Here is a 22,985-nt window from a genome sequence, read left to right on the forward strand (position 1 = left end):
AAGAAGGAGCAGGGGGTACCCAGAGACTTGTATCCTGTTCTAATCACAGCCGTGTGAGTCTTTCTTTATTTCAATTAATTTACTTTGCCTTTATGAACCTGAGAGACTGACTGTTGCTTTCAAAGAGGCTGACTTTTCACTCATCTGAAGGAGCCTGGAATGTGACAGGGGAAAGGGAGTAGAAGTAAATCAAAGCAGATAGCAATTCTCCAGATGTAAAGTATTTTTCTTCTCCTCTATTTTTTTTTCCACCAGAAATGTCAGAAAGTCTGCTGACATTTTAATTCCTTTGTGATAGGCTGGGAGCTGAGAGCCAAATCCTTCTGCCACTGCAGTCAAAAAGATTTTTCCTATGGACTTTAAAGGGACAAAACACAGTCTGAAAAATAATAATAATAATAAAATGCATCAACAAACTGTAAAACTAAATGAAATGTACTCTTCTAATATCTTGAGATCAGCCACAGACTGAAATTGGACAGCCTTGTTGGACTTTTTCCTTTTCAATTTGATCACAGCATAACAAAAAACTAAGACTGGAGAGGAGGTAGGATTTTGCTGTTACTTTGTAAAGATATTCTATCTGCAACCTTAAATATTTCATTTAAACTCCAGTCAATTTACACAATCTGTGCACTTCTTTGAAACTCAGTTAAATTCTAATTCTGCTTTTAGTGATATCTTTATTAAAAATCTCATAATCTTTAATAGGAATACACTCAAGTTCATAAAATTAAGGACTACCTTCTAGTTTCATTATGTTGTGCATTGCTACAAATCCAGTGAGCTCTATATGCATTTAGAAAAGCAGCAAGCTGGCTCAGAGCCACAGCACAGTGCTGAGAGAATTAGGTCTACAAATTCCGCCTACAACATGAGTGATCATATATTTCCTTCTCTGCATGGTGTGCTTAGAGATTTACATCATGGTTCTAGTATAAGAAACTTATTTTCCTTTACAGAATTCTTCCATTATGAAGTATTAATTTGTAAAATATTAATTTTGTATACACAATTGCTAAAAACCAATGGCATATACATATTTGCTTAATAAGTTTATTCTTTTTTCAGGTTCTATAATCATATTTCATCAACTTGTACAAAAAAACATGTTTCTATATAAAAATCAAAACAAAGAGGTCTTGTTGAACTTGATGCAATGTAAATCTATATGGTTTATTCTGAAGTTTTATTGTTAAATATGATATTACATTTTTGTAAGCAGATGTCATGTATATTGTGATTTCTAGCATTCCACACACAGCAGCTTATTGTTGTGTCCTTTAAATGTGGAAAATAAAAGTGTTTTCAGTTTACTATTTAAAAAAAGGATATGATGAAAGATTACAGCTACATTACATAGCCCAGGAAATATTGGCAGCATGCTCTTTGGCTTTCATCCGTAGAACTGCAATGCTGGAAGATCTCCTTTCAAATTCCGGCTTGGTTTCAAAAGCATGTCCATTGGTTGCCCCAGAAAGTAAAGAGTCAGTGAAAAAATTATTGAGGGGCACGTGGCTGAACTGATTCTGGTGGTTTGAAAACCCTGTGTAGCCAGAATCTGTCCGGGGTGAGTGAGAATAAGGTGTCATACAGGAGGAAGTATCTCGTGGTATCATGCAGGAAGTAACCACAGAACCACTAGCTGCATTCCCCGCCCACAGATTGTTCTGAATCTGGAACATATAAAATGAATAAGATTAAATATAGATAATTCATCTTTTGTTGTCCGCATTACTTGATTTCACTTAATACATCCAAAACTAGGTTCTCCTCAGAAGCATTTCCCAAATTAAATCCTGAGAAACCTACAAATGAATCCATAAAATACAGATATGGTTGATAATACATCCAAGAGTTTCTTTCAGTTGTTTTGAAGTTGCTTCAAATATAGTTTTAAGATAAAAAATTATTTCCGTGATTTTTTTTTATATGAAATGACACTTGAGGGTGTTTCTTTTTCAGCTTGCATCCATAGTAAGATGTGTTGTACGTCCCTGGAAAACATTGCATGACAGGCTAGGAGACAAACTTTGTGGTTACCAGTGATGTCTGCTGGAGATCTGGAGTAACCATATATTTAAGCTTTGATGTGTAATGTTTTCTATTTGGCAGGCACTTAAAACTTCATTCTGAGCCTCAGGCCTTCTTATATCATCTATGAATAGACACTATACGTAGGTATTTTTCACATATTTATTACTAGATTAACATACAGGAAGATTTTAGAGGTCTACTATTCACTATGCTTTTATCAAATAAACTTCATACTCAGTAGCTGTCCTATCTTTTTAAACTCTTGTTTAACTCTCTTTGAAAATAAACTCTCTTTATTTCTCTGGATATACTTCCTAGCATATTGTGACTTCCTAAGTCATTTTTTGCTTCCACTCACTGTTCTCTTATATAGCTTGTAATTTCTTTTCCACTTTTACTTATATGTCTTTCCCGAATGTTGAATTTTAAAAAATTTACAGACTGTGATAGACTAGAATATATCATGATACAAGGCATTTGTAAGCACAGTTCACAGTACAGAAGTTGCTATCCAAGAGCTATATTCTTTTGGGATTTTTTGGTGGGTTTTTTTGTTTGTTTGTTTGCTTTTTTTAACTTTGCTAAATTTTTCTTCATTATAAAAAACATTTTCTATGCAGTATATCATTGTTCTGATGTACTGAGATTGAGCTCACATATTTGTTCTCTGTTTTATGCTGGAGTAATTGCAATTACTCCTTGGTTAGCTCTATAAAGCCCTTCATATTTAATTTTGTTTTCATGTTGCAAATACATAGATAAAGGAATCTGGGCTTGAATAAATGTAAGTTATGCTTGTAGCTGAACTTTTTACTATCAGATTTGAGATCAGTGAAAGTAAAGAATAATGAGAGTCACAAAGAGAGAGAGAAAAAACAAATTATTCTAACTCTCAGAGCTTTTTTTCCATTACCCTAATACTACATCAGCACATATCCCCCAAACCACCACCAAGTTAAAAGATAAATGATGGTTCACTTAACTCATCTTGTTGAGATATAGTGCAGATAGAAAGTATGAGATCATAACAGTTTTTATAATTAATATTTTGAACAGTTGTATTAGCAGAGGCCATCAGGTGCTGACAAACTAAATTGGACTCTAGCAATTATGGCAGTAGAAGATAACCAGTAACTTGTGTATCTTGGCTTCCTGCAGAAAAGTGGGAAAAACCCACAGTAGCAAATTCTTGGTTCCCAAATTCTTGGTCTTCCCAGTCTCCCTGTTTAAACATACAGGCATACACACATTGACATACCCCCTCACATGACTGCAGATTACATTTCCACACAGACACATACACACAGCTATTTGGGCACACCTCAAACATCTTCTCCTGCATATCTTAGGTGATCTGCTGAGAGGTAATGGAATGAATAAGGTGCCTGAGGGAGCTGATCAAGGATTTTTCCTCCTTGTGGACTTCCTGCGATCTACAGGAGGAAAGAAACTCTAGTGAGAGTTTCAGAGCTCTTCATAGAATCATAGAATATCTCAAGTTGGATGGATCTACAAGGATCATCAGGTTCAACTCCTTGTTCCTCAAAGAACCATACAAAACCAAACCCTCTGTCTGAGAGCACTGTCCAAATGCTCCTTGAACTCTAGCAGTTTGAGGCTGTGACCACTGCCTTGGGTAGTCTGTTCCATGCCCACTACCTTCAACTGAAGATCATTTTCCTAACACCAAGCCTGACCCTTCCCTGATCCAGCTTCATGCCATTCCTGTCACTGCAACAGGGGATCTGTAGGTCACCATGAGACCTCCCCTCACCTTCATCTGCTCTGGACTGGTCAAAACAGTTCTTATCCTCACCTCCTACCTTCACCAGTTTTTAAATTATTCTCAAAAATCAGCTCATGAGAGACCCTCCACAGTTTGACATGATTTTCAATTGCTATATTTCCCTATTCCTGAGTCTTTTTTAACTTATAATAAGAAAAAAAAATTAGTAGTACAAGTGTTTTGTCTGGAGGATTAAAGTACATGTCAAGACCTGTTTGAATCTTTGATTTCGTTAAGAAAGTTTGTTGCATTCAATCACACAAAATATATCTGAAGATATCAGTGTCACTCTCGTGGCTCAGAATTCAGGGATTACTGAGCATCCTCTTGCCTGGAACGTGTTTCACATCCTTTGTAGAATCTGAGAATTTAGATTTTAACAGGAAGAAAATAAAGGTCTATGAAAGAGTTGGAAATTATGATTTTAAGTGTATGGCAACTGAAAAGACTTGCTGCTTGTTATTGCTTGCAAATTTATTTTGAAGGAGGGATTTTGGAACCATGTGGCATGTGATGAGAATATAATGAAGAGTAGTAAAGAAGACAGCAGTTGACAGCCTATAAGATCCAGAGAATGTCTTGCACTTTTCTTGAAAATCCAAACTGCACACATTCTGTTTGTATCATGAACTGATAAAACCAGAAACTCTGCCATCTCTACAGAAGTCTTGCCTTTCTTCTATATAGGAACAGTAAAATCTTATAACTGTAGTTTTTGTTTGGTTGGTTAGTTGGTTGGTTGGTTTTTTTTTTCATTGCTACATTAATATTTATTGCAGCAGCAATGACAAATTAAGATTCGTTCCTTTTCTTCCTACAGAAAAAGTTACCCATTCCCATATCCATGCTGTTTCACTTCAGTTGGTTTTGCTGTTATGTCTCTACTGACTTGGAAAACAGTCAAGTATAAAAAATTCCAGGAAAAAAAAATCCAAACAAAACACCATTCTTTTTGATGCTGTTTCCAGGCCAAATGGTTAATCTCAAAACATTCTCAACAGGATGAATTTGTCCAGAGGTAGACCAGTGCATACATGCAGTTTCTAATATGAGAGCTAATTCTGAGGAAGCTCATCTTTTCTCGTGTGTGAGACAAAGTCTCATTTATCTGATCTACGCAGATTTCTTTTGAAGAAACCCCATACCAAATGCTGCAGTTGGTCAGACTGCACAGATGTAATTATGGGAATAGTTTTCCAAAAAAAAGTCTGTTTAAATAGCAGCATATATTAATTTGCCTTTAACATGGTCATGATGGGAAGACTTCAAAAGATTCAGTGGCTCAGTTTGAAAGTGCCCAATAACCTATGTGGTCTGGAGGTATCGAAAAATCACTCTTTCCTTACATTTTTCTATTAGTTTGGTTTTTAGCAAACTATCTTCAGCACCACTAGTTTTTCATATATTTTTACCTTAAACAAATCTCTTTCAATTTAACTGCAGTGTGATTGCACAGGTATAAATGAGAAAAGTATTCAGCCACAAATCCTAGAATACATCCATTTTTTGTTAAATAATTACATAAACAAGCTATTCATTGCTAAAATTTTCAAAGTGGCATCCTAGGTTTCTTCATTAGAGGAAAGAATTCAAATTAGTTAACTGAACTTCAAAATTGCTTTTAGATGCTACAGTAGCTTTACATCTTCTTTCAAGAGACGGTTATGTCTTTCAGAAGTATACTTTAGTCATAACAAATTTCTGTTCATTTTACTTTGTTGAATGACTTCCCTTTCGATATTAGATGTTAATTTTTCAGCAAGGTTTTACAACATAAATTACTTACAGGAAAATCTAGGTGCAAAAGATATTCCTGTATTAAAAATAAATACAGTAATGTTTTACAATAAGTCAAAATTATCAGGTCTTCTTCTGGTATGTTGGAAGGAAAAGGGACATTATGTACATGAATTTAAAGAAAATATTTTTCCTCTTAAGCTCTTGTGTGATCCATGAACTATATAAAAGGCAATTCAGAGACTGTGAATGAGCCTATACATGCAGTACATCTCTGGTTTCTGTTAACATCACAAATAGCTTGAGCTTTGCTCTTGTGGTTACCATGAAATTACCAGAGCCCTTCAATATATTTACCTACTGTATATTTTATACACACACACACGCACACACCCTCCCAATAGGGAAGGAAAAAAAAAATGTAGAATTGCATAGCTGTGACAAGAACATAACTGGAGAGTTATGGTCATTAACATGATTATGATGTTACTTCCTAAGCCTATGACCTTCTGCTTGATGCTGCAGAAAAAAATAAGCTGAGGTAATAGATTATCCCTCTTGGTCTCTCTGCATTTTTGTCAGTAAAAATGCCAGGTTCCCAGAGCTTCAATCTTCTTGTATCAGACTTTGAGAAATTGCATAAACTCATTTCTCCACATTTTCTGAGCTTCGCTATATTTTACACAGCTGTGGTTTTACCATCACCAAATATCTTGCATTTAAAAGTATTTTTTTCTCATGCTATTGGAGCCAGCTACATATCTAGACCAGAGATACACAAATACAAGCAGATGCATCTTCTATTTGAGCGTATATCTTTTTTAGTGCTTCACATAAAAAAGTAAATATTCTTTAAGATATTTAGATATGAACTTATTATATTATGCAATGTATATTATGTTATTATATTGTAATAAAATTTGTAGTTATTCTTATTAGAGAAGCTAGACAAATTAACTTTATTTTTACAATGCCCCTGAAGATTGCAAGGGAGCCAGCAGTGACACTAACTGAGAAGTTAAGGACTAACCTAACTATAAAAAGCATACAGACACCAGAAGACTGAATGTCTAACAAAATATCACTACTTTCTTTATGTGAAGCGACAGAGCTTGCACTGCCAGAAAAAGTGAAACCTGGGCTTGCACAAGTGGCTTCTTTAAGCAGAAAAAAACAGATTAAAATACAATTGCTGTTAAACTGCTCAAATCTACTTGTTTAATATTTATATTCTGTAGGCTGTTCTTAGTCCATCAGCACAAATAATTTGGCCACATTTATCTTACCACACCTTTTTTTCCTGGAAGCCTCTCAGGAACACCAGAAGTATGGGTAGAGATTTGCCTGTACTTGCTACATTCACAAAATCATTGGTTCACAGAAGAATTTAGGCAGAAAATGACCTCTGGGATTATTACTCCAAATACCCAACCACAGCTAACTTTGAATTTAGATCAGGTTACTCGAGCCCTATTGAGTCAAGTCTTGAATAGCTCCAGCTATTGAAAATCAACAACCACTATGGTCAGCTAGTTCCAAGGTTTACCACTCTCATTGTACTTTTCCTTTAGATCTACACAGAATACTTCTTGGTGTAGTCTGTGATTTTTTCTATAATAGAGCAGACACTGGTTCTGGTGAACTTGTGAAGATCAGCTGAACTCTATTGGGTACAGGCCCATATGACAGCTGCGACACATCATTTTCAAACATGCACATAAAGTGCAAGTTGGCTCTTGGAAGCCAGAGGCTTAGTGCTACAGCTCTCAAATACAAGATAGGCCTATTCAGCTCACATATAGATCTTACATGCTGTGAACTAAATAAAATTGTGGAGCAAAAATAATTTTATTCCATGATTAGTCAGTTGGCCAAGATGCAAAATAGTGCAGGATTTGAAAAGACATGAAGTTTTGTAGATAAACCATAATTTCTTCCTTCTGCTGACTCAGGGCCAGATACAGTAACAATTAATTACATTTCACATCTATTATACAGTTAAAAATGATTGCTTTTAATATGCTTTTTCTTCATGCTTGAAAAATATCATTAAAAATAAGTTCCTACCTCAGAAAAATGTATTTGTCCTGTAATTAACCCCCAGAAGCCTCTGACAGAGCTATAGTAATATATGTTTATAGAAAAAATGTAATGTAACACAGTACTGACAGTCTCAGTATTGGAGTCCAAGGAGTCTCACCACAAACAGTGATATTTTAGAATCAAGAAAAAAATAAAAAATAAGAAATGATGAACAAACTGTGTTGTGTAGAATAGACACCACCCAAAAAGATGAGAAGTGTTACTCTTGTTAGAAGATCAGCCACAGCAATGTCACAGTATGCCCATTTGTGGCAAGCTACATACTACCCAGGTGGTGGCCCAGCCTGAGTTCCATGCTGTCACAGCTAGATAGAATGAGTATATGATAAAGTTTCTTTGAAGCTAGCTCAGATATGTCTACCACATCTTCTCCTACTTAATCAGTGTACCCAAAGCTTTAATGAACTATTGTGATTAACTGTCATTTGTATGTCTACTACAGTTAAAAGAATTCTTAAGTCATATAACATGTGGTGTCTAATACTTGCCATATGAAAAATTTAATTGGAGCATGTAATTTTAATTATTGCTAATGAGAATTAACCATGTGTACTAAGGCTAGAGCAGAACTGTAATGATGATCCAAGGGCTTAGCACATAACACATGTATATTAATACCACTTCTACCTCTTCTATTGCCAAACCAAATCATGTGATGCCATGTTCAACACACTTAATTGATCTATCAGTCTTGTGTATGGTATATAAATTTCAGCATCTTCTCTTCTGTTTCTGAGATTTCAATATTCTCCCTCTTTCTTTACCCTCTTTCCTGTATCACTCCAGTTCTCATATCTTAAAAATACTTTTGCCCTCTCTTGGGATTCCCACCTGCACTACACTGCATTTTTCATAGAAGTAAGTCCTGTCCAAATCTTGCCAGAATTCTCAAGTACATATGACGAACAAGCAAATTTTTCAAGATATAGTAGGAAGAAAAGTATAACTGTGACAGGAAAAAACATTTCGGGACAGAGAAAAATAATGAGAATTGAACTGGACTCAAAGAACTAGCAAGAGGAAAAGATCCATGGTGTGGGAATAGACTAGATATTATTAATAGAATAGATGGCATGGAAAGTGTCTCTTATGTCTGCTTTTCAGTGACACAATTCAATTCAACTATCTAGTAAATGTCTGTAACTGAACTAGACAGCAGAAAGAAAAATAGACTTTTAGAGATCGTCTTACATATTTTCTATCTACTTTAGGATTGACAATTTCACTGACCAGATTTTTATCAACTTTAAAAGGAACAATCTCTGTCATAAAAGTCCTTCTGATTAAATTTCCTAAGCATGGATGTCTAGAGTTATTTCACCAATAACTGCCTCCTCTGAATGATGTGTGCTTCTCATAAGCCTTGTTTGCCAGCACCGTAACAGTGTCACAGATATCACATTTTAAATAGCACTAGAGGCTGTGTTTAGTTGACTGAATTATTGAACCAAGCACCACCTGTTTATGAAGCCAATGCCTTTGTGGAGTGGTACTGCATTTGTTCTCCCTTTATTAGAATGTTGCCTCTTAGAGATATATGTATGCAGAATTTGAACAGGTTAAGAAATACTTAGCTTCTTGGCAGCCAACTAAGCAACAAATTTTGCACAATAAACAGAAGTTAAATTCTACATACTGGAAAAATAATTCAAGTTCAACTGAATTAGCAAAGTAAAAAAAAAATTATCGTTTAGAAAAAATATGTTTGTTATATTTTATAGATAAAGATAAATAATGTCAAAATTAGATTGGATCATATAAAATTCTGAGACATTATTCTCTGAAATAAATTGAAAAGATTGTTTCTTCATAGGAAAGCCATTCAGGTTTACATAGTCACACAATATATAGCAGCATCATGTTCTTAATTTGTTCTTGATGAAGACAATAAGTGAAGAGATTAAGCAGAGATGTCTACACCCTCTGTTGTCTGCAATATAGATTAATGTTTCCAACGGAATGCAAGTAGTACATCCGCTTTGGTAATGTATCTGTGATGGGACTCAAAGCAAAATTCTTCAGACTGCAATTTCATATAGCACACACCAGAAATTCACATTGGTTCCTGTTTCTTCTGCCACACATCAAAAATATTCCAGTTTGATTTTATCCATTTTCAACAGCATTCCATTTTTCAGCAGCAAAAGAATCTGCTTTCCTCTATGTAAGTAAAGGCTTTATATTTGAGCTAAAGTTATTTGTGTTCAGAAGTCTCTAGGAATATAGAGTTATCAGGATGCATAGCAAAACCTTTCTAATCTTTAGTCATGTCAGTGTCACAGTAAGAATGCTTGTACACAGGAAAAACAAAATATCAACAACAACAAAAATTTGATTTAATTTCTTTCATTAATTTTTATTCATATGAGATTTCTCCAAGTCCTAATTTAATGGAATTTCCTGGAAAATCAATGTGTAATGCTGATGAACAAGCTGAGAGGTGCAGTTGACATAATAGAAGAAAGGGATGCCATGCAGAGGGACTAGAAAAGTGGGCCTATGTGAAGATAATGAGGTTTAATTAGGTCAAGTGAAAGGTGTTACTCAGGGAAATCTTAGATATGAGTACGGACTTGGAGAAGAACTCATTGAGAGCAGCCCTGCAGAGAAGAATTTGAAGGTCTCAATGGACAAAAATCTGGACATAAGCCAGTAGTGTGCTCTCGCAGCCTCAAAGGCTAACTGCATCCTGGGCTGCCTCAAACAGTATCCTAGCTGCTCCGACCAGCAGGGAGAAGGAGGTGATTGTTCTTCTCCACTCTGGGGTCTCCGGTACAAGAAAGACAGAGCTGTTGGAGTGGGTCCAAAGGAGAGCCATGAAGATGATCAATGGGCTTGGAGCATCTCTCTCATAAAGAAAAGCTGAGGGAGATAGGCTTGTTTAGCTTAGAGAAAAGAAGGCTCAGGGAGACTTCACTGCAGCCTTCCACTATTTGAAGGGAGTTACAAGCAGGAAGGGGGAAATATTCTGATAGGGCATGAATGAAAGGGTTTAAAAGAAGGCAAATTAATATTAAATGTTTGGAAGAAATTATTTACTCAGAGGATGGTGAGGCGCTGGAACAGGCTAGGCTGCCCAGAGAAGCTGCAGATGACCTATCCCTGGAAATATTCAAGGTAACGTTGGATGGGGTCCTGGGAAAGTCTGAATTAGTGGGTAGCAACTCTGTCCATGGCAGGGGGATTAAAACTGGATGGTCTTTAAGGTCCCTTCCAACCAAAGTCATTAGGATCACAATTTTAAATACTTCTCTTTCTGAACTGTAAAATAGATTAATGACTTTAAAGGCTAATTGTGTATCAAACATTGATTCTCCATAAACAAGGCACATATAAATGAACATCTAGTTCTAAAGATTTGAATGTAAGGATGTTAGCGGTCATTGTGTTTTTAATTAGAATTTTCATTTTTGAAAGTATTCTTACTGGAAATAAGCTCTATATACATGATACAAGTGAAACTGTGAAGAATTACCACTAGCAAAAATGCAAACTTACATTGTCTGTGATAATTGCCTTGATAACTATTTCTTATTCTCATCTTTTTAACAACATGAAAATACAGAATAGTCTTTTCATAGGATTTAAATTTTTGTTAGTGGTAGTCTCCCATAATTTAGAAGTGTTTTTTGTTTTTTGTTTTTGTTTTCTTTAAAGCTTTACTATTAGGACAGCAATTTTAAGTACTTACAAATGACAAATTTATTACATTAGTTTATGCTAAAAAGTCTCCTGACTGTTGTGAAAACTTGAAAATGAGTTCCCCCTAGAAGTGCAAGATGAGTCTAAAGAGAACCCATTCAGACTAGAAAAGTGAGTAAGGGATAGAAAGGCCAATGCTTAAGTACTACTCCTTGTGTCACTGTTTACTGTTGTGAAGAGTAGCCAGGAAGTCCTCCAAAAGATACTTAAACACCTCGAGAACTTTGAGTGCCTATGCATCTGCTTAGGTGTGGTTCAAGTTATTGGTTGTTTGGGTTTGTTTTGTTTTTCCACTCACCTACTGGAGACTCAGGTATTTCTCAGACAAGTACTGAGTCCTCCTACTTTAACACACAGGATATCATGGAATTACACTATCAATCACAAAATCAAAGAATCACAAGAATGATTGAAATGGGAAGGATGGAGGTCACCAAGTCCAACCCCTGCCCAAGGAGGAACGCACAAAGCAGGTTGCCTAGGACCGTGTCCAGGCAGTTTCTGAAGATCTCCAAGGAGGAGATTCCACAGCATCTCTGGGCAGCCTGTACCAGCGCTCTGTCACCCACACAGCATGTAAGTATTTCCTGATTTTCAGAGAGAACCTTCTGTGTTCTAGTTTCTGCTCACTACCTCTTGTCCTGGCACTGGGCCGCACTGAAAAGTGCCTGGTTCCATCTTATTTGTATCCTCCCCTCAAATTCTTAAAAACATCTGTAAGATCTTCTTTAAGCCTCATCTTCTCCGGGCTGAACTCATGTGTCATGCAATGGTTTCTGATGTAATTTGGACTAATACATTGTTACATTATAAAATGTGAACACACAGAATTATATATCAGCCATATATACACAAGCCAACTCTGGCCATAGCACTGAACTTAGTAACAGCCTTCTGAAAGGTAGAGCAGTTGAAGTGAGATAAATGAGACATGAACCTGAGGTCTCTAGTGCTAATCTAATCTCATTCAGTCAATGCAGATAATGACCAAAACAAACCTACGTAGACATAGCCAATAGTGTTTTTGAATATGAGTATATTCCGAAGTCTAGCAGATAGTCTGCTACCTGATGAACTATAAGAGCATCAGGATACCAGTATGGAAGGACTTTACCACAAGGACACCCTGTTTGTGGCCTTTTCTTTTTAAAAACAATGTGAGAAGCAAAAGACATGACAAGTAATGGCTTCAGTACAAAAATATTCAATGTTATGAAACAAAAAATCAGGAAAACAATGACACAGACTGAAGCAAGGCAAGAATAGAGAAAAGGATGAAGAAATGAAACAAACTACTATTGCTCAAGAGAGCTTTATTGTCTTCCCGTCTCCATCTTGAAGCTGTATAGATTCTGTTTTGATCATTCATGGCTATAAAGATGTTTCTTTCTACCAGAAGTTTTATTATAGTCAACTGTCTATTGAGGTCCATTAAAAATTATGTATGTTTACTACATCAGAATGAAGTTGCCTAATGACCACATCTTTTATGGTTCATCTTACCAAAGCACGCAAAGGCAGAGTTTTTAAGACAGTTATACCTGAGAATATAAAAATCCCAGAATTTAAATTCTAGCCCTGATGACATCATTTCTCTCAATCTCAGTGAGCCTATACTTCATCTAGAATGTGTGTACGAACCTAGATGTGATTCAAATCCCCACATAACTTTATGTGCAGAATATAATTAGCTCTACAAACATATTGGCAATTATTTTTAGTGCATAGCTTATGCAAAAATGCAGCTCTTAAGATTGTTCTTTTAAAAGAACACGTATTTTAAGAATTATTTACTCAGATATTGGAACTGTTGTTCACAATGGCAGCTCTTGGCAACTTGTCTAAAGAAAACAGTAACATTTGAAAGACTTCATGCATCTTCTGTGAAGATTTATGCCTACGACAAGTGGAGAACCAAAGTACCATTTGGTCTTCAGCATACCTGAGGATAGCTGTCAGTCCTTGGAAGAACAGATATATCATATGTGGCAGCAAAATGGCTCTTAGCTTGCTGGATCTGCCCATAGCGTTCTCTTTTCCTCCATTTTGCTCTTCTATTCTGGAACCAAACCTACAGTAAAGATACAAAATAGTCAAGATATACTCATATACTCAATTACAAGTGTAGTTATTTCTGGTTATTTAAAAAGTATATATTGCTTCCTTTCCACTGTCTCAAAAAAAAAAAAAAAAAAAAAAAACCCACAAAAAAACGACACTGAGGAGATATCAGCTGGTCAGGCAGTGCTAATTTTGACAGTCAGTTCTTTAATAGAACATCTCCAAGTTGAAGCAAGTCACATTGTAAAGAGACTTTCTCTTAATTTCAAGTGATGACTCACTTGATATATCAACCCATGCTCTGTCACTTTAAGGGAAATGCAGTCTTTATTAAATGCAGTAATGAAAAGACAAGAAAAGCAAGCACCAAGACTATCCATCCCAGTTTCTCTAAGGAAGGATCATAGCTGTCAGTGAAGGAAGATATTAAAAAAATCGTCAGATCATAGTTTTTATTATGACATTTTCATATTTGAAGTAGGAAGTATCTATGTTTCTGACAATAGAAGACAAAAAAAATGACATTACAAAATAATATAGTTGTGAAACAATTTATACTTATCAGCTAAATGCTTCCTCCTTTATACTTTAATAACCTTTGAGCAGTTATGTGTTATTTTGAGTGTCTTGTGTTATCTCAAAATCTGTTATACATAAGCTTTCACTCTTAGTTGACATTCAAATTTTTCTTCTTTAAGACAGTATGTTTTAGACTGGGTAAGACTCATCTTGGTTAATTAAAATGACTGCTAAGGAGAGTAATTGTCCCTTTATAATGTAAAATTACCTAAGTTTGCATTGCTCGGCAAAATAATTTTGACTCAAAGTCATACTATTAACAGAATGCTGAGGGTTTTTTTAATGAAAACAATGACATTGGCTAGACTTCCTCCTAAATGATTTGTGAACCCATCTGAGTAAGTAGATACATTAATATTTTCATAAACAGTGACTGTGAATCCCATTTTGAAGGTTGGTTTCTGGTCCTTGGTGGTAGCAGTACGTGTTTCATAACTAATTTTTTTTACTTCAATCTCTGGAGAACTCAAATTTCCTTTGATGCAACCAGGGTATGATTTTTCTCATTTCCATTCTCAAATTTAATATGTACAATCTTTAAAATGCAGTCAGCAATCAAAACAAGGCCCATGCATGTAACTGCTGAGTATATATTCTTAAGAGCTTTGCTGGTAAATCTGTATTATTTATTATGCCTGAGGCTCAGCAAAAAGAAAAGTAAAGGAAAAAGAACTCTCCTGTCTCCACAGGAGGCACCAAGAACATGCTAAGGGAATTTAGTAATGAGGCTCTTTCATTGAAAAAGATCTTGACAATCTCCTTAAAATGGGTGCCAATTACTTCACTGACATGCAGCAGGAAAGAGAACAACTTAGATAAATTAACTTCAGGTTGGCTCTCTCTGCATGTATGCAGGACAAATATTAAATTGGATCTTGATGAAATGGTGGTGAAGGGAAATGTGGGCAAGGTATCCAGCTGATCATTCTGCTAAACTAAATCAAACAATTTGCTTGAATTTATAGTCGCTAAATGAGAAAAAAGCACACTTTTTTTTCCTCTGACAATCCCCAACAATGTTTCTGTTTACATCGCTTTACTAGAAACTGACTTTTGGCAGAGATAAAGTAACCATTTGCCTCCACAAAGCAATGTAAAAATCTGCTGCTTGTTATCCTTGAATTGCCAGATGCTTGCCTCTAATGATGTAAGGCTTTTTAAATTGCTTAATCTTGTGATGGAATACTGTTGCTACTCTGAATAAAAATGATCACCATTTCCTTTCATATTTAGCATATAAGGAATGCAAAGATCACTTATCTTCTAAGGGGAAAATGTTTATAAAGGAAATAGATCATCTGTGAAAGTCTGGTGCATACACATGCGTTTTCATATTTACTCTCTTATTTCTAATACTTTTACCATATGAAGATTCAAAGTCTTAAAGAACAACGTGAGAGAAAAAACTAGTTAACAAATTTTACTCCCTCCTCCCCTTCCTCATCTCCCTGTTAATTTATTCTTGGCGAAGTTCTCAAGATTCAAGAACTATGCAAGTGTAAGAACAGCAATTTAACACTGTAGCTTATTTATTTATTTTTTTTAAGTCACGAGTAACTCCTAATGAATACAAGTCATACTTGGAAAACTGTCCCAGATTCAGAGGGGAGAGATTGCACAAAACCTGAAGAGTTAAAAACCACCGAACTGAGTTCTCTTGGAATCACTGATACCATATTGGTGTAACTAACAGATGATTTTAGACTGCTTTCAGATGACAACAGTGAGGATGCCATCTGGTTGAGCAGACATGAAAAGAGCACTTATTTATAAAATTAATTTGCAGAGTTCATTTCTGAAAGTGATATTCGTTTAATTTCAGTTGTATGCATGTGTTGACGTCTATTTCTCTATCTGTATGCAAGAGTATGCGTTTCATTACAAGTTGTGAAGTTGTTATCATATTCAAGCCATTAAATTGAAAAAATTAGTCCCAGTCTGCAAGAATCTACAGGACTGCTATTCCTTAAATTGAAATGTTAAGTATTACCTGAATAGTAAAGATCTCTAAAAATTATATAAACTTGCAAAATATAATTCATACGCTTTTCTAAGAGAAGATCTCTTAACAGGTAAAGAGATGTATTTGCTAAGCATTTCACTTCTTTTCTCACCATTATGGATCCAAAGTCACAAATATTCTTTGGATTAGTGTACGTGCACATACTGAATGAATCAATTTCATACACAGTTAGAATAATCAAATACTGTACTGAGTTGCCAAAAATACATTTTTTTCCAAAAATTAGAATAACATTATCCATTGGATATGCAAGTTTAAAAACAAGCAAATGTTCTCCCCAGCGTTCCTAATTTGAAGCATGCAACAGAAAGGATTATGTCCCTGTGATATGTATACATCATGCACACTCGCATGCAGACTCGCACATGCAGGCATTTATAAATATGAGCACTTCCATCGCTTACTCTTTGGATATAAACAAGGAATTTGAGTGCTCTTTAGACTTGTGTTTTTCATGTCATAACATATGCAACATCCTCTGCGGACAAGTTCTTCATCAGTAGTCTGAACTACTTAAAACGTATTTCTTTAATGGGATCATTACACATTAACACTTCATGCCTTTGGTGCCTGGAGTTCTGACACTAAAGCACGACTACCAGATACCAAAAGTGCTTTCATATTGATGTTGTGCTCTCATATTTTAAGCAGGTTGCTAAAACAGCCACAGAAACTATTAAAAAATACATAATAATAACAGCGTATTTTAGCACTCCAACACAGCACATATTATCTAGAAAGAAATCAAGCAAAATTATCAATTTATGTCAGTTTTGTGAGCTTTCGTACAATCCCTGAAAGTATCATTCCTCAGTTCTTGCAATTCACAAATTGTCAAGGAAATGCTCAAGTTTGGTTCCTACCTGGACTCTGGCCTCAGTGAGCTCTGTCCTCAGAGCTAGCTGCTCCCTCACATAGACATCAGGGTAATGAGTTTTCTGGAAGACTTTCTCCAGCTCCTCCAGCTGCAAACTGGTGAAAGTTGTTCTGTGTCTCCTCTTCTTACTGCTGGAGACATTGCTGTCACATTTATCACCCAGTTCATCCAGTTCCCCCTTCTCCTGCATCCCCTTCACCGGAGACATCCTCATGTTGTTGCAGTTGTCCATGGGCCTGTTCAGCTCAGTGTGAAGAGGCTGTCCTTCCACTTTAGTAAGGCCATAGTTCACTGTATACAAAGTAGGGGAGGGAAATAACAAGTAAATGAGGGGCTTTAGATTGAAGGATACGTGTAAAACTGTTTCATAGGGAACCAGATTCTGCACGTGTCTATTTCTACGTGAGATGATAGGAAAGGTATCTGTAATGTTAATCGCAAATAGAATGAGTATTAAATCACAACATTTACAGAGAACTGTATTTGAAAATATCGTGTAAAATATTTCAGTGTAAGGATAGTACTTAAGTATTTTTATGCTGCCACTAAAGTAGATAATAATCCATGAAATCAGCTTCAACTGGAGTTGCACAGATAAGAAATCTTAGAGCAAAACTAATTTTCCTACGGGCGGTATAAAGCTATTGGCAAATGTTCCTTTACACTTGGAAGCAGTTACACAGAAGTCCATCTATTTATGTGAAAATACAAAATAATTTTACAGAAAATAGCTGTAAACCGACATATTGAGAATTAAGTGAAACTGAAAATCAACCTCACTTTACAAACTCAGTAGATTCCACATACTTTTCCTTGCATTTGTAAAGTGGAATTGTTTCCAATTAAGTTTGTTATGGTTAGAAAATGTAGAGAGTTTCTGCAAAATGTTAACATGTTAAAAGAGATTGTTTCAAACTCTTTGTATAAGGATAGCTGAAACTATTTGTTGTTAGGTAAATTCTGACTAGTACAGACAAGAAATATTACTGTGCAGCATCTTAATAAGAAATCGAAGCATTTTCTGTTTTCCTGTTTTTACACATTTCACATCAAAACAAAGACATGCCATGTGTTAACAAGATTCAGGACTTTTTTTACTCTTTGAATCAGGGGAAAAAAAGGATTTAAAACTATTGAAATCAAAACTTACACACTTGTCATGTCACATAGGATAAGGAGCCTGCTTTGGGGTTTTCTTGCCTTCTCAGTAATTTGTTTTCTTTAAATCTGGAGTGATTTGAACCAAACGGAATTTTTAGATACTTACCATCAGTACATACATAGATGGGAAATGCCCTAAAGCCCCTAAGGCACACATTAAATGGGCTAATTAAGAAAAATTTCAATGTGTAAATCAATTTTCCACAGTTTTTCTAAGTTGCACTTGCAGAACTCTGTCATTTCTTACAGACTGTTTCATATGAAAAGGATGTTCTAAAAAAAATAAATACCTCAATACCTATATGAAGCCAAAAAATGTGGGATATGGTTAGTCTCACTAAGGCAGCTGATTTTAACCATATTTCCGACGCTGCTAGGAGAAGCTTTTAATTTCTTTCTTTTTTTTTTTTTTTTTTTTCCTTAAACATGAATTCCACCCTGGTGGAATAAAGGGTAAAATTCTGGGTTGTTTATAAATAAAATGCACCACGTTCTCTTTTGATGCTCAGCAAAAAAATAAAATAAAATAAAAATAAGAACGGGCACAAAAACACTAATATGTAAAAGCGTCGTGTGAGTTACCTAAATCACCTTCATTCCGTACAAAGAATCGCACGTTACTACAACTGTACGTTATTTTGTGGCTTAGTAAAACTAATCATGATAAATAACGATGAACGCTGTCATCTCGGAGGGCTATTTAAAGAGCCCAACGCGACCAAGCGACCTTCCGTTTCCAACCCGCGGCGGTGCCTCTCTGATCCGGGTGCCGAGCCCGCAGCCTCGGGGCCGCCCCACCGAGAGCGGTGGGAACGGGAACGCCGAGCCCAGGCCGGAGCGGAGCGATGCGGGGCGGACAGGCGGCAGCGCCCGCGGGTTCACTGCAGCCCCGGGGCCGCTGCAGAGCCCTCCAGCACCTCCAGGCCCTCCGCTCCGCCGTGGCCCTTTCCCAGCCGTCCTGCCCGGTTGCTTCCTCCATCCGTGCCGACCGTTCCCCGGGCCGGCCAAAACCCAGCGACCGAGTGGCGGACGAGAGGGCAGAAGAAAGGCGAAGAGCACTTCCAAGCCAGAGTTGGCCTCTTGCTATTTTTTTTGCATCGCTGTTATCGTTACTATTCTTACCGATATTACCAGTAGTGTTGTTATAATTATTATATAGCAGGCTGCACCTCGCGTGCCAGCCCTCAAAAGCTGCGGGGCTGTCCCCGCTCTCCCCGACAGGAGCTGAGGCTGCCACGGTGCACAATGCAACCGAACTGCCACCTTACCGTTGTTGTCCTGGCAGGGCGATGTCCTGTCCAGCCTCACATGATGCTCAGCCCTTTGCAGAGGGTTGAAGGCCTGCACGCATTTGCTGCCTGACGTTTTGCTATAAAAGGAGTCATTGTCCAAAGTTTCCATAACGTGCTCCAAAGTGCCTCCTGCTCCCATGTAAAAGTCACTGTTCTTGCTCGGCTGGCTCTTCAGGGCAAACTTCTCGCTCAGAAAATCCATAATCATCTAAGGCTGCCGGAGAGCCTCTTCCCTAGACAGAGGCCAGACTGTGAGCAAGGGAGGGGGAGTGTATGGGAGGGAAGGAGAGAGGGAGGGAGAAGCGCCCGGAGCTCCGAGCCTTTGATTTGTCTTGTCTTGAGAGGGGGAACCCGAAGTTGCTTTATATCTTGAAGCTCAGCGGGGCTCCTTATGCAACCTCCCATTTCTAATGAATATGAAAATCGGCGAGTGCCGTAACTCCACCCCGGGTCCCCCAAGACCTAATTCCAACACAGGAGGGAGTTCCAGGCCCATTTTCGACAGACAGATGTGTTTCAGACAGACATACACGGGCGTGCGGGGAGGGTGAGGGGAGACGAGAGGGAGGGAGAGAGGGAGGGACGCGAGAGGGACATTTCCCTTCTGCGACCCGTTCTCATTTCTCTGGGGATCCTGAATAGAGAGTGATCCCTCGCTTCCATACCTCTTTCCCAGCTCCCCGAGAGGCACAGCTCGGGGACTGCAGGGCACATACCCTCGAGTAAAGGATCTCCTGCAGTCAGTCCGACTGGCACTCTGTAGCTGCAGTCTTGCTCTCTGAACCAGTGCTCTTCCTTCCTTAAACAGCTCGGCAGTTCGGTCCTAAAGCTGAAGAGATAAATAATTTTTTTGTTGTTGTTCTTTATGCAGCGGGGATGGGAAGCGGGGAGACTGAAAAGCAAAAGTCACTCAGAAGCTGTCCTGAAGGGGAATTTGGCTGCTATGCAGCAGACTTGCAGTTCACTTCTGTGTATTTGAGCTGGTTAAACAGAGAACGGCAAAGCAGAACCTAAAGTAGTAAAAAGAAGAAATGATGTTGTGTGTGTGCATTCCTGTGAATATTGAACCAGAAAAGGTTTTCACCCAACGTATGAGCAGAGTGCTTCGTTCCTTGGTCCACGGGCACATAGACAGGGTTTAAGACATAGATGAGGCAGAGCTAGGGAACTCTTTGTCAAGACCCACATTGCACAAAACTGTTAGGCAAGACCCACATTGTTCCCTGCTCCCTAAGAAAGGAAGTTCACTCCCTACTCAAAAGAGTAACACAGATCAGGTCTGAGATCTGTTCAGACCAGTGCTGCAACATCATGGGTCCGAGCTCATCTGTCCCACTGAGGCTTTTTTACAAATGAGTTTGGAAAACCCTTCCCCCACGGTGGGGGGGAGAAGAGAGGCTTTAATGAGCAGAGGAGATGTAGGTGCAGTGATAGCCAGCCAGGGTTACTGAAACCTTTCCTGTGAGCCCAGCCAGAGATGATGAGAAGGCCACTTCAGGACCACAACACTTCTCGACAAGAGCAACTCCTCTCCTCCTTCAGCCGTTCCGTAGGTAGATACCTTCACGAAAATAATACATTAATAAATAAATAAATGAATGAATAAATAAATGAAATCGGATGTCTCCCCGCCGCCACAGCATACAGATGTCCTCATCGCCCCCACCCGCACCCGCACAGGAGCACCGTGCCCTCCCCGACGGTCGCAGAGCTGTACCGCAAGCGGCGGTACCCCCGCAGCCCACCCGCCCCGTTCCCGGCGCTGCCTCGGACACCCCCACGAGGGGAAATCGCGGAGCTGGCGGGGTGACTCGGGTGTGTTGGTGTGTGTCTTTGGGGATGCTTTGGCCCTCTGTGCGTGAGTTCCCTGGGAGAAGTGGAGAGGATTCGTGCGAAGGAGTCCCGGCGAGGAGCAGGCCCGCTGCCCGGGTCCCCTCCCTGCTCTCTGGATTTTCTTGAAGAAGCGGCATTTTCCTCCTTGCAACTTTGGGAGTAAAAACTGCTGCGCACCCGAGGAAGCAGATACTCTCCCTGCCCCCCCACCCTCCAACCCCCTCCCTCCTCCCCACCGCCCGCATCTCCGTGTGCCGGCGTTCCGGCAGCTTGTTTATAACTGCGTCTTAAAAGCACTAAATGCCTTGGGGGAGGGAAAATGAAAGAAAGAAGAAAAAAAAAAGAAAAAAAAGAAAAAAAAAAAGCGGAGCTCTCGGTGTCTTTTAAATGAAAGACACATGCAACCCTGTTGCAGCCTGCAATCCGCTTTTATCCCAATAAACGTCCCTCTTTAAAGGCAGCTAGTAAACCCTAGGGATGCCGTGGACAAGGAGCATCTCATGTGCCCGTAAAACCCCAGCTCCCTGCGGCGGCAGCGCAGCAGCAGCGGGGCTTTTTGCAGTGAGACCGTAGGAGAGCAGATGCTCGCTCGGGAAACACACGCGTCCCGAGAGCCGCCTCGACGGCGGTGCCGCTCGGCAGCCCCGAGCGGCCGCGTACCGACGGCAGCGCTCCCCGCGGCGACGGCATCCCCGGGATGGGGAGAGGCCGCCGCGTCTTTCGCGCTGCCCCCCACCGTCGGGTTGATAACAGAGCCGTCCCGCAGCGTCTTCACCCCCGAGGACGGCTCCGCTCATTCCTCGCCCCGTCTGAGCGCTGCTCAGCTCCGCGGTTCACACCGAAGCGTCCGCACCGTCAGCGCTCCGAGGGTTGAAGGCAGGGAGATATAGGCGAGATATAACCGCGTCTTGAAATCCACCCCCACCGCTCCCGGCACAAACAAACAAATAAACCGCGGAGCCGCTTCTCAGCGTTGTAAGCTCCGGCGTCCAAATTCTGCTCTCGTTTACCTCTGCGCGCCCCAGTTGACTTCAAAGGGAGTGAGGGATGCAACCGAGGGGAGAACTGCCTCCGCGCGTGGCATTCGTTCTCCTTAAAAGCTTGCGAGCAGAAAGCTGACTTCAGCAAACCAAAACCATTTTAAAAGAGTTTGAACGGGTCCTGGGGGAGAAAGCGGCCAAGAATTATTTTTTTCTTTCTTTCTTTCTTTTTTTTTTTTTTTTAAATCTCGTGCTGGGGAGAGACAGCTTTGAAAAGCATCCTTCTTCAGGGAGCGCTCCCCTCCGGCAGGCAGCCCAGTTATTAAGGGCTGCGCGCAGATGTGCCGCTGTGTTTCCAGAGATGGAGTATCTCCTAAACCTTCTGTGAAAGGGTGTGAGGTGTGATGGAGAGACGTTTCGTGGCCAGAGGTGGTGTGAAGGAGCTCGCCCCCGCCGTGCTCGGGGCTCCTGGAGGCACTCCGTCCCCTGGAGTGACCCGGGGGGGGGGGGAGCGCACCGCAGGGGTGTTACCGCTCGGCACCCCGGGGCGCCCCGCGGGGAGCGCGGCTGCCACCTCCTCCGCCCTCGCATTCCTCTGCCCTTCCTGAGCTCAGCACTTACTGACCCGAACGGAAGAATTAGGATCCCACATAAATCGCACCGGCTGCAGGCGTCTCGCTGCAGGAAAAAAAGTACGCGTTCGGGAAGAATTAAAAAAAAATGATGTGAGAGCGGGGACATGACGGGGGACCCTTCGCCCCTCGAAGGACGCTCAGTCCCGGCTCAGCTCTGGGGTCGCCCCTGGAGCTGCGTG

General features: G+C 39.3%; 1 protein-coding gene across 1 annotated transcript; it reads right to left on the minus strand.

The window, feature by feature from the left end:
* Positions 1-1,165: 1,165 nt before the first annotated feature.
* Positions 1,166-20,323, minus strand: ALX1 (ALX homeobox 1). The gene is made up of 5 exons (XM_065743215.1): positions 20,075-20,323; positions 19,335-19,591; positions 16,892-17,196; positions 13,308-13,436; positions 1,166-1,676 (listed from the first exon to the last, which is right to left on the minus strand). The coding sequence occupies exons 2-5, from the start codon at positions 19,564-19,566 to the stop codon at positions 1,356-1,358; spliced, it is 987 nt and encodes a 328-aa protein (XP_065599287.1). The 5' UTR covers positions 19,567-19,591; positions 20,075-20,323; the 3' UTR covers positions 1,166-1,355.
* Positions 20,324-22,985: the final 2,662 nt, after the last annotated feature.

The sequence above is a fragment of the Cyrtonyx montezumae genome, unplaced genomic scaffold (genome assembly GCF_038088225.1).
Source record: "Cyrtonyx montezumae isolate F1298 unplaced genomic scaffold, pur_monq_1.0 scaffold_3, whole genome shotgun sequence".
Classification (NCBI taxonomy): domain Eukaryota; kingdom Metazoa; phylum Chordata; class Aves; order Galliformes; family Odontophoridae; genus Cyrtonyx; species Cyrtonyx montezumae.